The following is a 12533-nucleotide window of genomic DNA, read 5'->3' on the forward strand; positions in this document are numbered from 1 at the left end:
AGGGCAGAATCAATGCTAGCCCCCACAGGAAGAAGGGAGGGCAGAGAAGATAAGATCTGAGGTGTGCAGCCTAGGAACCCACATTTAGGGAATGGCAGAGAAGGGGTGAAAGGAGTAGTAGCTGCTTTGTCACTCACTCAGGATACTTCCTCTCACCTCCTCTCCTTTGGGGATTCGCCGGCTGGAGATGATGATGATTTTGTCCTCTTTGTCAAATGTCACGACTTCGGCCACACAGTTAGGGGCACAGGAATGGTTAATGTACCTGGGTAGAAGGACAGAGTCAGGGATGTCAGGCAACTAACTTGGGAAAATTTTGATTCCTTGTTGTCTATCCCCCAGAGTGCTACTCAGGGACCATTAATTTCCCTCCTTCCTCGTCATCTCTCACCTGGCAGGGCCGCCGGTCAACGTAGCATCAATCACATGTTCATTGTTTATTCGGAACATGTAGATGCCTCGATTCTAGAAAGGCAGAGGTTGCAGAAGAAGGGACAAGAGTATCAGACAGTGGGATCAGGTAGGAGACTCAGGCAGTGGGCTTCTGTTGCATGTTCTTCATTTCTCCTGCCTTTCCCTTCCCCACCACAGCTTTCCTCCTGCCCTCCTATGACCAATCCTGACCCTTGCTCCTTGGTTGAGTGAGGACTATGCACCACAATGGCCCCTCTGTCAGCTTATACCTGCTCTTCGTAGATTTTCTCCCGCCGGTTGGCCACCTCGTTCCGAATGATGGTGCCAATGTACTCGATAACCATTGTGTGCTTTTCTAGGTCCTTAGCTGCATAGAGCCCCAGGCCCTGGATGCGGGAGCGAGCCAGGTACACATTGTTCTTCCATTCGGTGCGCAGCCGCCGGTACTGAGATGACTTGGAGTGCACAAACTGCTTGCTGTACGGGGTGTTGGTCTCGCCTGTGAAGGTGCTCTGATATGCCTTAGACATGCTGGTGCTGTTCAGGGTATGGGGCCTGGGAGGTGATACAATCCATGACAAGACAGCTCGCCCTCAGACCAAGTACACACCACCCACCTCCTCCACCACCTCCTGGGATGTGCAACACATCAGTTAGGGGTGTGTGCTGCTGGCAAGCACTGGAAGTGCAGCCTTGGGAAAGGAGTAGAGGCAACTGGGTCTCAGCTCTGGTGAGGAAGCAACTAGCTATAGGGACCCTTCTGACACCCTGGGTGGTACAGAGAGCCCAGGGTGAGGGGTGAAGTGTGGAGGGAGATGGGGGGCACCAATTCCCCTACACTGAGCCTGCTCTCCCATCTCCCACTTCCTACCACTCTCCTGCCAAACCATTCTCAAGGCCATGCTCCTCTGGGAAGTTTTCTGCAAGTAGCCTAGGCCTAGAATTTAAGCTGATGGTTTGCCTGAATGTCTGAATCCTACCTCCTGCACATACCGGAAGCCCTGAAAATGGGGACTGTGCCTACCACGCTGGGCTAGATTTGAATTAAAACTGGCTGTGAACTCACAGCCTAAAGGTGGTATCCTTTCTTCAGATTGTCCCCTTCTCTGACATAACATTGGGCTCTGTGCAGATGGCTCAGTGCAGGGGAATGACGGCTGCCTGGCAGGATACCTTTTACCACCCTAGGGTACCAGCCAAATTCTTGCCATCCCAAAGCAGTGGTTTTCAAATGTTTCTGGTTCTTTTTTATTTAGCAGAAATCTTTGCTTTTTTCTTTAACAAAATGTTGACTGGAACTCCAATACATAAACTAGATGACAATGGAGCTCTTCTGGTTTAATCCAATTTGGGGAAGGAAGAGATATGCATGGGAAGGCCAAGTTCAACCCATCAGTTTATGTGATTGAGGACTTTTTGGAACACATGCACTCACAGTTTGAAAACCACCATTGCAGGGCATCAAGGACAAGGTTGGCTAGGGATAGAGAGTCTCTGACACTCTACGACAGCCTAGGAGCCACCAAAGACCTTCAAGAAAGCCCTGCTACCATAGATTCTGCCTCCCTCTACCCAAGGACTAAGGTCCCTGGTACACAGAAAGAACAAGGACCCACAGAGGTAAGGATCTGGTCCCAGCTGTGTGATCTTTGCCTAGTCATTTAATCTTTCTGGGTCTCAGTTTTCTCAGCTGTAAAATGGGGGTCATACCACCTGCCCTACCTACCTCATAAGGTTGTTGTGAGGATCAAATGAGATAATGGATGTGAAAACGCTTTGAAAAAAAAAGTATAAAGTGCTATACAAATGTAAGGTTTTATTATTTTTCTATTATATCTCTAACTATTTGTTTTTTACACCAACACTCACAGGGAAGGGAAGGTGACCCTAGCACTCATGGGGTATCTGAGGTTTGGGAGAATCACAGGCCCTCCCGCTGGAAGTAAAACAGGAGAGGAAAAAGGTGACCAGGTCCCTTATATATTTCATAAAATTTCACCAGTTTACCCATTACCTCCCCAGGGTGCCCGAGATAATTCTGTCCTATATCCCAAGTGCATCTGAGCAGGTTGGGAGAAGAGGAAAAGGATAACCTACCAATATCTGTGTGCCCTCTAATTAGGAGGTCTAAGAGTGATTCCCCAGTTTCTCCACGAGAACTCTGATCTGTATCCTAAATCCTCATGATGGGACCAGAGGATCCCTATCAACACCCACACCCTCCCTTGGCTCCAGCATCACAAGCTCACCGTTTGTAGTGTGTGAGGATTTTAGGCTCTGATCGGGCACAGCCAGTGGGGTTGATCATGAGTGGCAGCTCCATAAGGGGGTGGCGCCCATAGCGGAATAAATAGTTTTGACAGTTCTCCACCCCGGGCAGCTGTGGGCACAGTTCATACTCACCTTAGCCTGAGTTTTTTTGGGGTGGCCAAAGTTCTCAGTGCCCGCCAAGCCCCCCAGCTCCCAGCCCCTTCCTTACTGATTCAGCTATGCGAAGCACAGCGTGCACCGTCAGCCCAAAGAGCTCCTCGCCCTTCAGATACTCAGGGAAGAGTCGCAGCATGTCAGCCTCTTTTCTCATGGCAGCCACAGGCTCAATGATGCGATTCCACACGGCTAAGAAGCAGGGAAGAGAGCAGCCCTTAGAGGCAACTTCTGCTAACTGACCTCCAGTCCCTAACCCCAATCCAGAACCGCAGTTGTTTTCTGTGGCCTTCAAGCCTCCCTATCATGAAGGTGTGTTGGTCTTCCGGATCCTCTCTTGGCCTCCTAGTCTCACTGTCTGTTAAGAAGCAGGAGGCTTCCAACCCCAGGGGGTCATCACAGAGCCTTGAGACAGAAACCCAGGGCCCAGTAGACCCAGCATAGGCCATGGAAGGTCCCTAGTGAAAGAACAGGCATGCTTTGGAGTTGGAAAGACTTGCGTTCAGGTTCTAGTACTGGCCATGGGACCCTGAGCCAAAACAGTCATGTGCAGCTTAACAACATTTCATTCAATGAGGAATCATATATACAACAGTGGTCTAGTAAGATTATAATACTGTATTTTTACTGTATCTTTTCTATGTTTAGATGCACATACTTACCATATGTTACAACTGCCTACAGTATTCACTAGTTACATGCTGTACAGATTTGTAGCCTAGGAGCAATGGGGTATACCACAGAGCCTAGGTGTGTAGTATGCTGCACCATATAGGTTTGTGTAATTACACTCTATGAAGTTCACACAATGACAAAATCACCTAACAATGCATTTCTCAGAATGTATCCCTGTCATTTAGCAATGCATAACTGTACTTAAATCTAAGACTCAGTTTCTTTATGTGTAAACTGGGCATAATCGTAGTACAATACTTACCTCATAGGGTTGTATGAACAAAATAAACTACACAAATCACTTAGCTTAGTTTGTGGCTCACAGTACACACTCAAAAAAAGGTACCTGCTCTTACTGTTATTTTATCATTAACACTAAAACTAAAATCAAAGTAATTCTTTTTTTTTTTTTTTTTTTTTTGAGACGGAGTCTTGCTCTGTCGCCCGGGCTGGAGTGCAGTGGCGGGATCTCAGCTCACTGCAAGCTCCGCCTCCCGGGTTTACGCCATTCTTCTGCCTCAGCCTCCCGAGTAGCTGGGACTATAGGCGCCCGCCACCTCGCCTGGCTAGTTTTTTGTATTTTTTGTAGAGACGGGGTTTCACCGGGTTAGCCAGGATGGTCTCGATCTCCTGACCTCGTGATCCGCCCGTCTCGGCCTCCCAAAGTGCTGGGATTACAGGCTTGAGCCACCGCGCCCGGCCCAAATCAAAGTAATTCTGATTTCATCCAGGGAAAAACAACCACAAGGAACTCGGTTAGGATTAGGTTAGGTGAAGCAGACAATAGTCTCAGAACTGTTTCCTTTCGTTCCACTGAGGATAGCAAAAGGAACTAGAATATGTGAGATTAGACAAGCAAAATATTTTCAACTATAAGGGAATTTAGGGTGACAGAGAGGCTCAAACACTTTCACTGGGAATTTTCAAGAGACCCCCTGCCTGCCTGAGGTGGGGGAAGGAGGATCACTCACATCGAGGCTACAGGTCCTCTTACAGACACTGTAACAGTGACCCTGGGAGAAACTTTCCCCATACCATATTATCCATTTCAAGGGCCCACCGCTCACCCTGGGGAGAAGCGTCAGTGAAGACCAGGTCCTCCAGGCCCTGCTCGATGACTTTGATTACAAACTCCGGCCGCCCGTTGTTCTCACCAATAGAACAGCGATAGCAACAGCGACGATTGTTGGTGCGGAGGCTCCAATAGATGCGTGTGGCCTCGTAGCCCACGGGATAGAGGGCAGTGGCACTATGAAAGTCAGCCATCTGGTGAGGCAGCAGCTGTCCGATGGCGTGGAACACAAGGCCCCCCACACGGAACATGTGCAGCCGTTCTCCCCGCTGAATGATGCTGGCGATTTGCTTCACCTCGTCCCGCTCAATGTAGACCCGCCGGAAGACAGCAAAAGAGCTCAGCTCTTGCTCACAGGGCCCCTTGATCTTATGCATTGGACACAGCATGGTCTTGTCCTTGAAGAACATGCACTTGGCACGGATGGCACAAGCAAAATGGTAGACATTGGGGCAACGCATGCGATTGCAGCTGCTGGTGGCACCAGTTCGCTGGCACAGGGAGCACTTGGTTAGCAGTCCTCGGTGCAGGGCAACCTCCACGTTCATTAGTGCCCCGCCCTGGGTCTCATACACCTCCGTGGACCAAAGGGCACAGTTGAGGTGCACCCACAGGTCCAGGTCCAGGTTCAGCAGGCGGGCCGGCCCATCAGTGGCCCCATCACCCTCCTCATGACAGAAACAGCAACGACGCATGTCTCGAGGTACCTTGTCAGGTCGCAAGGCTGTGCCAAGCTGCTCCATAAACTCTGCCACTTCCCGCTCATCCTCCTGCCGCCCGCTGCCCTTCTGGATGGTCAGCAGCAGCCGCAGCCGCTTCCAGCGCACTCCTTTCCATTTCTTGAGGCGAGGAGGACGCGAATCTTCACCTTCTTCAGGGGGCCGGGCACGGGGCTTGGGTCGGGCTGATTCAGGGGATGAGGCCAGTGGCAGAGGTGAGGGGACAGGTGGCTCAGCCAAGGGTTCGGCGGGAAGTTCAACCAAGGGTTCAGTAGCGGGACTGGCAGGAGAAGGTGCCAAGGGGGAAGGGGGCGGGGAGGGTTCTTCAGGAGGTGGGGCCGAGAGCTGTCGCACATCCAGATTGGAGACATTGTAGGTATAGCTGTGCTGGGTGGGTGGCTCTGGGGCGGGGCTCTCCTGTAGGAGGGTGCCCTGTATCATTAGTGCCAGCTCCTCATCTAACTAGCTCCCTCCTTCCCCTCACCCATATCCCACCCTCCCAAAAGGCCTCCACATTCTTTGCCCTAGGCAGCCCCTTTTTTCTTTTCTTTTCTTTCTTTTTTTTTTGAGACAGAGTCTTGCTCTGTTGCCCAGGCTGGATCCAGAGGCACAATCTTGGCTCACTGCAACCTCCGCCTCCTGGGTTCAAGGGATTCTCATGCCTTAGCCTTTCGAGTAGCTGGAATTACAGGCATGCACCATCATGCCTGGCTACTTTTTTGTTTTTGTTTTTAGTAGAGATGGGGTTTCGCCATGTTGGCCAGGCTGGTCTCAAACTCCTGGCCTAAAGTGATTCACTCCTTGCCTCCCAAAGCACTGGGATTACAGACATGAGCCACCATGCCTAGCCAGCAGCCCCTTTTTTCTAATACACACCCCTTTTTCTCCCCTAGACCTACCTGTTTCAGGAGGCTCAAGATGTCTAGTTGGCTCTTGAGGGTATAGCCAGGCAACACTGCATCAAACTGCTTCAGCCAATCAGGGCCAGTGTCTTGGCTCTTGCCTCCCAGACCCTTTTCCTTCCCACCTGCAGAAAGGAGTGGATCAGAGCGTCCCAACAGAATCACTCCCCTCAAGTCCCAAAAGGCTTCCCTGCCACACTCACCAGGACCCTCAGCTTCCCCCTTCTTAGGCTCAGTGCCTGCCCGGGCGGGGCCCTCTGGGAACAGCACCTCATAGGAGTTGGGGATCTTCATGCTTAGCAGCTCTGCCACTGCCACCATCACACCATTCAGGTTCTGCCAGGGCCGGGGAAGGGACGGGAGAAACATGTCAGCCAAGTGTTTGAGGTGAGTTCTACTATCAGCTGGGTGGGGACAAGGACACCTAGAACCCACTCCCCAGGGTGGGAGTTCTATCCTGTGTCACCCAGCTCTTTTCACACACTTCCCTCACAGCAGCCTTTCCCAAGCTGCTGTGGGCAATGACGGGAGCTCCACGAAAAGGGGACTACGTCAACTACGTTTAGGAAGTGATGCATGCTCTATCCATGACTTGGAGGCTCATGATACACGTCAGCAAATTAAAAGGATCTGAGGACTTTACTTGTAGTAAAGAAACCCATACTGTCATTTTAACTGTGTTTTCCAACTTTCTTTGACCACAAAAGTCCGTTAATATTTTCAAAACAGCTGACAGAGTCCCACCAAACATGACTGGGGCAACGCTATCATGTAGTACCTGTGGCATTACACACAGAGGCGCTCCTTAGTTGTTGACTTGTCTGTCTTTACCATGGGACTATGAGCCCTGTGAGGGCAGGAATCATGCTTCATTTATCCAAATTCCACAGACTCTAGCCCAGGCTTTCACATACAATAGGTACTCAATACATGTTTTTAAACAACTACAATTTTTCTTATCCAGACAAATTCTAGGGACTGCCCTCTGATCAGGTTCCCCTCAGCCTCGAGGTACCCCTAGGACACACCTTGGCTGCAGCAGCAGAGACTGTGAGCATGACTGACACCTCACTTCCTTTGCCCTTTTCCCAAGTTGTAGCAGGCAGCTTTCCAGGGACCTCCAGGTCAAGGGCCCCATAAGGTTTGGTATCTGGGAAGACTGAATGAGAAAGAGGGATTTGTGTAACCCCTGGCCGCCTCTCCCCCAGCTTCGGACAACCCAGGTGAACTGGGCCTGGCCCACATCCAGAGTAGCACATACCTGGGATGCTGGCCCGAGGAATGAGGGGGATGACAGGGGAGAGGGCCCGGTCCTCTTGCTCCCACCGGCCTGAGCCCAGATGAGGGAAACGAGGGGCCTCCTCCCCCAAGATGCTCTCAGGGGATGAAGCTGGCACAATGCTGTCAGGAGAATCGCTATCCTCATCACTCTCCATCCTAGGGACCAAAAGTAGACATTTGTTGCTACAGCCCTGCAGACTCCTCCTCCTAAATCTAGAGATGAATAGATGTCTTACTTGAAATCTGCCATTGGCCAAAGGAAATATGAGGCAACCTGTCCCCCACCCTTGTTCCTCATCCCCATTTCCAGCCCCACTCCTACCTGACATCCTCAGTCTGATTGTGAGGGGGTGTAGGCAAGGCGGCCAGCAGGTCTAGACTCTTCACCTCTGAAGTATCTGAGGGGTGGGTGGGGAGAAGAAAAGTCAGGTGAGGGTGGCCAGGGCTGATGGTACCTTCTCCCAATATTTTAGGCCTAATTAGCATGAGATCTCAGCTATCACGATTAACTGTCCTCCCACCTACCAGTTTGGGGCAGACAAGCTATATTTACTGAGTCTGTCCTGCATGCCAGGCACTGGCTTTATTTATTTATTTATTTTTTTCATAGACATGGGGTCCTGTTATATTGCCCAAGCTGGTTTTGAACTCCTGGCCTCAAGCAATCCTCCCATCTTGGCCTCCAAAAGTGTTGGGATTACAGGCATAAGCTACCATGCCTGGTGGCAGTTGGCTTTAGATACACTCTTTGGAGTTTGTTTAGTCATTTAACAACTCCATTAGGTGAGTACTACAATAACCATTTTACAGTGAGGAAACTGAGGCTCACACAAGTCAATCAAGTTACGTAGATACAGTAACACAGTTGAATGAATGCAGGAACCAGAATTCAAATCCAGATCAGTCTAGCTCCACACTCACTAAAGCTGGACTGTTCCTTCTATAAAAAGCTTCATAAAGATGCTCCCTGCCACCCAGCTCCCCTATTGCGTTTGCTCTAGACTCCAAATGTCCATTCTGGTCCCCAAGAAATCAGTCCTGAAGGGGCCCTTCCTACCTCAAGTGCCCTGTTATGTAAACACACAGGACAGCAGGCAACCCACTCATTTCTAAACTGTACAGCACACTAACTGGCTTGGACTCCAGCTACCAAACCCCACCAGGGGTGGCATCTGCTCTTGACTTACCCCTCAGTGCCCCTTCGGTATCCCGGGCAGAGGCAGCATCCTTGGGGTGCTCCCCCAGCTCTTCAGATGGAGTGACACCATTCACCATCTTCTGCTGCACCGATGGGGGTGGGGTGGGGGGCAGCGACGAGGGTGGTGTCGGCGGGTTACTCAGGTTATTCTGGGGGGTGGGGGGTGGGGTGTTGTGTGCAAGATGGCATAGGGAGACTGGTATAATCTCCTGGCCCCACTCTACGTCAGCAATTCCCTCAAGTTTTCCATTCCCACCCTCACCTTCCCAAGAACTTCACTATTCCCAAAAAATATTGCCATTTTTCTGACCTTGGTAAGCAGCTGGGAATAGTAGTCAGGGCCAGTGGGCAGTGCTCCACTTCCGAAGGCCCCCCTCAGCTGGCTCTGCCCATTGACTGGGCAGCCACTGCCAAAGGGGGCGAAGAGGCTAAAATTGGCGGTGATAGCAGGCTCCGTTAGAGGCAGCAGGGACAGCTCCTACAAGGGGCAAGATGACAAAGTTGAAAACCTGGAGCGTTTGCGTTGCTGTCTTGCACAGCTGGGGGACAGGGTGCCCCCTATCCTGGGATGGGACCAGGGGACTGGCTCCTGGGGGTCACCTGTTTCAGCTGTTTCAGCAAGGCCTCGCTGGCCCTGACCCCGTCCTCCTTCCGCAGCTTCTTTCGGGAGCTCACCAACCTGTCGCTTGCCTTCTGTACCCGCTTGGGCTTCGGTGTCAAAGGCTTCCTTGCTGCTGCATCCTAAGCCAAATAAGCCCAGTGAAGGCTGCTACCCTCCTCCTCAGAGCCCTCATCTCTTCTGTCTGACCCAGGTTCACTCATTCTGCCCCCCGCTGGCTCTAGGCCCCACTCTACCTGCTCTACTCTAGCCAGAGTACTCACCTCCTTATTGCTGGGGGTACCCTGTAGTTTCTGCTCCAGCCCAGCCAGCTTGCTGTCAATGTGCCCGTTGATCTCAGCTCGCAGCCCCTCGGACCCCCGCCCAGTGCTGAGTTGCACATTCTTTGCCCGGAGTAGCTTCTGCAAGAGCAGATGCCCAGCTTCTGAGCGAGGGCCTGCCAGCAGGAGGTGGTTGCTGGTTCCTGGTGCCCCTATTGGCTCCCCATTGGCCTCCCTCTTCACTGACTGGGCTCCCAGGGCACATGGCTCTTCCCGAGGTTCCTGCTTGATGCTGAGTTGGGGTGCCTCAGGCACCACCTGTCCATTCACCTGGTCCAGATGCCCAGGTACCAGGCTGCTCTGCTCTGGCTTCTGGGTTTCTGCTAGGTTGTCTGGGGGATCCCAAGGTCCCATACCCTTGCCAAACAAGGTATCTGCAAGCTGGGCAGCAGCAGGTGAGACCCTCCCAGGAGGCAGCTCCAAGGTTGGCCCCTGGGGCTTGGGGGTCCCTGGATGGGCAGGAGGGAGCTGGGCCTCAGTGGGAAGCTGGGAGCTGGGGGAAGGTAATTGTGAAGGTCTCTTTGGCTCTTGAGGGCTGGATGGTGGAGGTGTGGGATGGACAGGGCCAAGGACTGGTCCTGTAGATAAGGCTCCTGGTGGGGCAGGGAGCCGGGGTGGGCCCTGAGGTCGAGGCCCTGCCCCTAGCTCCTGGAGGGGGCCTGTCTGTGATCCAGGGAAGCCCCCAAGTTGAGGTTGGCAGCCCAGGAGGCCCTGGAGGGGAGAGGTCTGGGTTCCAGGCTCCTGGTAGGGTGGGGTCTGGCGTACTGCCTGACTCTGCTGCAGCTGCCGCTGCATGAGGAGTGCCTGTAGCTGCTGCTGCTGCTGAGGACTTAAGTGTCGCAGCTGTGGGTTTTTGGCCAGGACTCCTTGGAGCTGTGCTCGAAGCTGACCCACCGTAGGCATGATTCCAACCCCAGGCAGACCCTGCCCAGACTGGAGGACAGGTCCTGGTTTGGGAGGTTGTGGCCCTGTATTATTTTGCATGGGCCGCTCTAGCATGGGCTGTTGGGGGCCCAGAAGGTTCTGGGTCATGGGCCCAGGCTGCTCCCCTAAAGAAACAGAGGGCTGAGCAAGCAGGTGGGGCATAGATGAAGCCTCAGAAGATGATCCACTGCCTAGCTGCCCATGGCTTCCTCCACCTGCTGTGTGGAGCAGGCTAACTTGCTGCTGCTGTTGTCCTGGAAGCCTCAGAGGTGGCTGCAGCTGCAGAGAGCTAGACTGAGGCTGGGGCTGGGGTTGGATAAGCAGAAGTTGTGAGTCCCCAGAGAGTGAGGGCTTTACCTCTCCTGGTTCAGTGGCCATTGACTCAGGGGTAGTTCCTATTGCTAACGACCCTCCCTGATGTGTAGAGGGCCCCTCAGTGACCTCTGAAGAAACAGCCGGGTCTACGGTGTTTTGTTCCTTGCCCGTCAGGAGGAGGGTTGGGCCCAGGGCTCCAGGGCTAGAAAAGTGTTGAAGAGGCTTTGCTGGCATGCCAGGACCAAGTGCCACCTGCTGCTGCTGTTGTTGCTGAGGAGACAGTAAAGTTCGACTCTGGTTTAAAAGGCCCATCTGCTGCTGCTGCTGCTGTTGTTGCTGTTGCAGCTGTTGCTGTTGCTGTTGTAGCTGCTGTTGCTGCTGTTGAAGCTGCTGCTGCTGTTGCTGTTGTAGCTGCTGTTGTTGCTGTTGAAGCTGCTGCTGCTGTTGCTGCTGCTGTTGTTGAAGCTGCTGCTGCTGTTGCTGCTGCTGTTGTTGAAGCTGCTGCTGCTGTTGTTGAAGCTGCTGTTGCTGTTGTTGAAGCTGTTGCTGCTGTTGCTGTTGTTGAAGCTGCTGCTGCTGAAGTTGCTGTTGCTGTTGTAGCTGCTGCTGCTGCTGCTGAAGTTGCTGTTGCTGTTGCAGCTGCTGCTGCTGCTGCTGCTGCTGCTGCTGCTGCTGCTGCTGCTGCTGCTGAAGCTGCTGTAAAGAGCCCATGGGCTGAGTGCTCAGTTTAGGCTGCCCACTGTGTGACATCAGACTCTGCTGAAGATGGGACAGCCCTGCCATGGACCCTTGCTGTTGGTGCTGTTGTTGCTGCTGCTGCTGCTGGGCTGTGACCAGCCTGTGTCCCATAAGGCCCTGACCCTGCTGTGCCAGCTGGGGGGAACTGAGCACCCGGGACTGGGTCATAAGCACCTGTCTGTGAGGGCCCTGGGGGCCCAAAGCTCCAGGGTGCTGCTGCTGCAACACAGCCACCTGGGCAGGGCCCAGCATGCCCTGGGGCCCCTGGGGTGGTTGAGGGGACAGCTGCTGGACCAGGAGGCCTTGGTGGCTGCTAGGAGGCAGAAGTCCCTGGGGCTTGGGACCCAGAGCTTGGTTTGTCTGTACTCCAGGACCCTGCTGCTGTTGCTGCTGGATTGCTACCTGTCCTAGAAGGTGCTGCTGCTGTTGCTGCTGCTGCTGCTGCAATTTCTGGGCCAGCTGCATGCGTTGCTGCTGCAGCTGCAGCTGCCTTTCCTGTAAAAGTCTTGAATCAGGTCCGAGGCTTCGAAGAGCAAGGTTGCCAGGAAAGAAGCCCCCTGAGGGGCCAGCCAGGGATCCAGCCCCACCAGAATGTTGCTGTTGTTGCTGTTGGGCCAGAGCTGTGTTAAGGAAGGGGCCACCAGGCTGTCCAGGTAGTGCCATACCCCCAGGGGGCAAGCGAAGACCTCCAGCTTGCCCACCCGGAGGCCCCTGTGGTGGCTGCAACCCATGGCCAGGGAGCAGCTGACCAGGGAGCTTGGTGAGCAGCCGAGGACTCTGGGAAGGGCTAAGAGCCAGCACAGCTGAGTGTTGTTGCTGTTGCTGCTGCTGCTGCTGCTGTTGTTGCTGCTGCTGCTTGTTCCGATATTCCGCCATGAGATTAGTGTGCTCCTTCTGCTGTTTCCGGACCTAACGCGGGAGGTCGGAGAGGT

General features: G+C 53.3%; 1 protein-coding gene across 10 annotated transcripts in view; it reads right to left on the reverse strand.

Moving 5' to 3' along the window:
* KMT2D (lysine methyltransferase 2D) overlaps window positions 1–12533 on the reverse strand; it is a 42068-nt gene that overhangs the window by 2901 nt on the left and 26634 nt on the right. For 5 of the 10 annotated variants that reach the window (XM_074006778.1, XM_065524141.2, XM_065524142.2 and 2 more), the window contains exons 40-55: window positions 9568–12510; window positions 9286–9426; window positions 8996–9163; window positions 8675–8834; window positions 7810–7885; window positions 7468–7643; window positions 7235–7365; window positions 6410–6542; window positions 6204–6331; window positions 4581–5721; window positions 2894–3030; window positions 2664–2794; window positions 2141–2188; window positions 684–969; window positions 392–465; window positions 157–265 (exon numbers count right to left, since the gene is read on the reverse strand). In XM_074006778.1, coding sequence (XP_073862879.1) covers window positions 157–265; window positions 392–465; window positions 684–969; window positions 2141–2188; window positions 2664–2794; window positions 2894–3030; window positions 4581–5721; window positions 6204–6331; window positions 6410–6542; window positions 7235–7365; window positions 7468–7643; window positions 7810–7885; window positions 8675–8834; window positions 8996–9163; window positions 9286–9426; window positions 9568–12510 — 5982 coding nt within the window. Of the gene's footprint in view, window positions 1–156; window positions 266–391; window positions 466–683; window positions 970–2140; window positions 2189–2663; window positions 2795–2893; window positions 3031–4580; window positions 5722–6203; window positions 6332–6409; window positions 6543–7234; window positions 7366–7467; window positions 7644–7809; window positions 7886–8674; window positions 8835–8995; window positions 9164–9285; window positions 9427–9567; window positions 12511–12533 lie in introns of those variants that run through there. The other 5 variants (XM_065524146.2, XM_065524145.2, XM_065524144.2 and 2 more) reach the window with 5 other exon arrangements.

Source organism: Macaca fascicularis, chromosome 11 (genome assembly GCF_037993035.2).
Source record: "Macaca fascicularis isolate 582-1 chromosome 11, T2T-MFA8v1.1".
Taxonomy (NCBI): domain Eukaryota; kingdom Metazoa; phylum Chordata; class Mammalia; order Primates; family Cercopithecidae; genus Macaca; species Macaca fascicularis.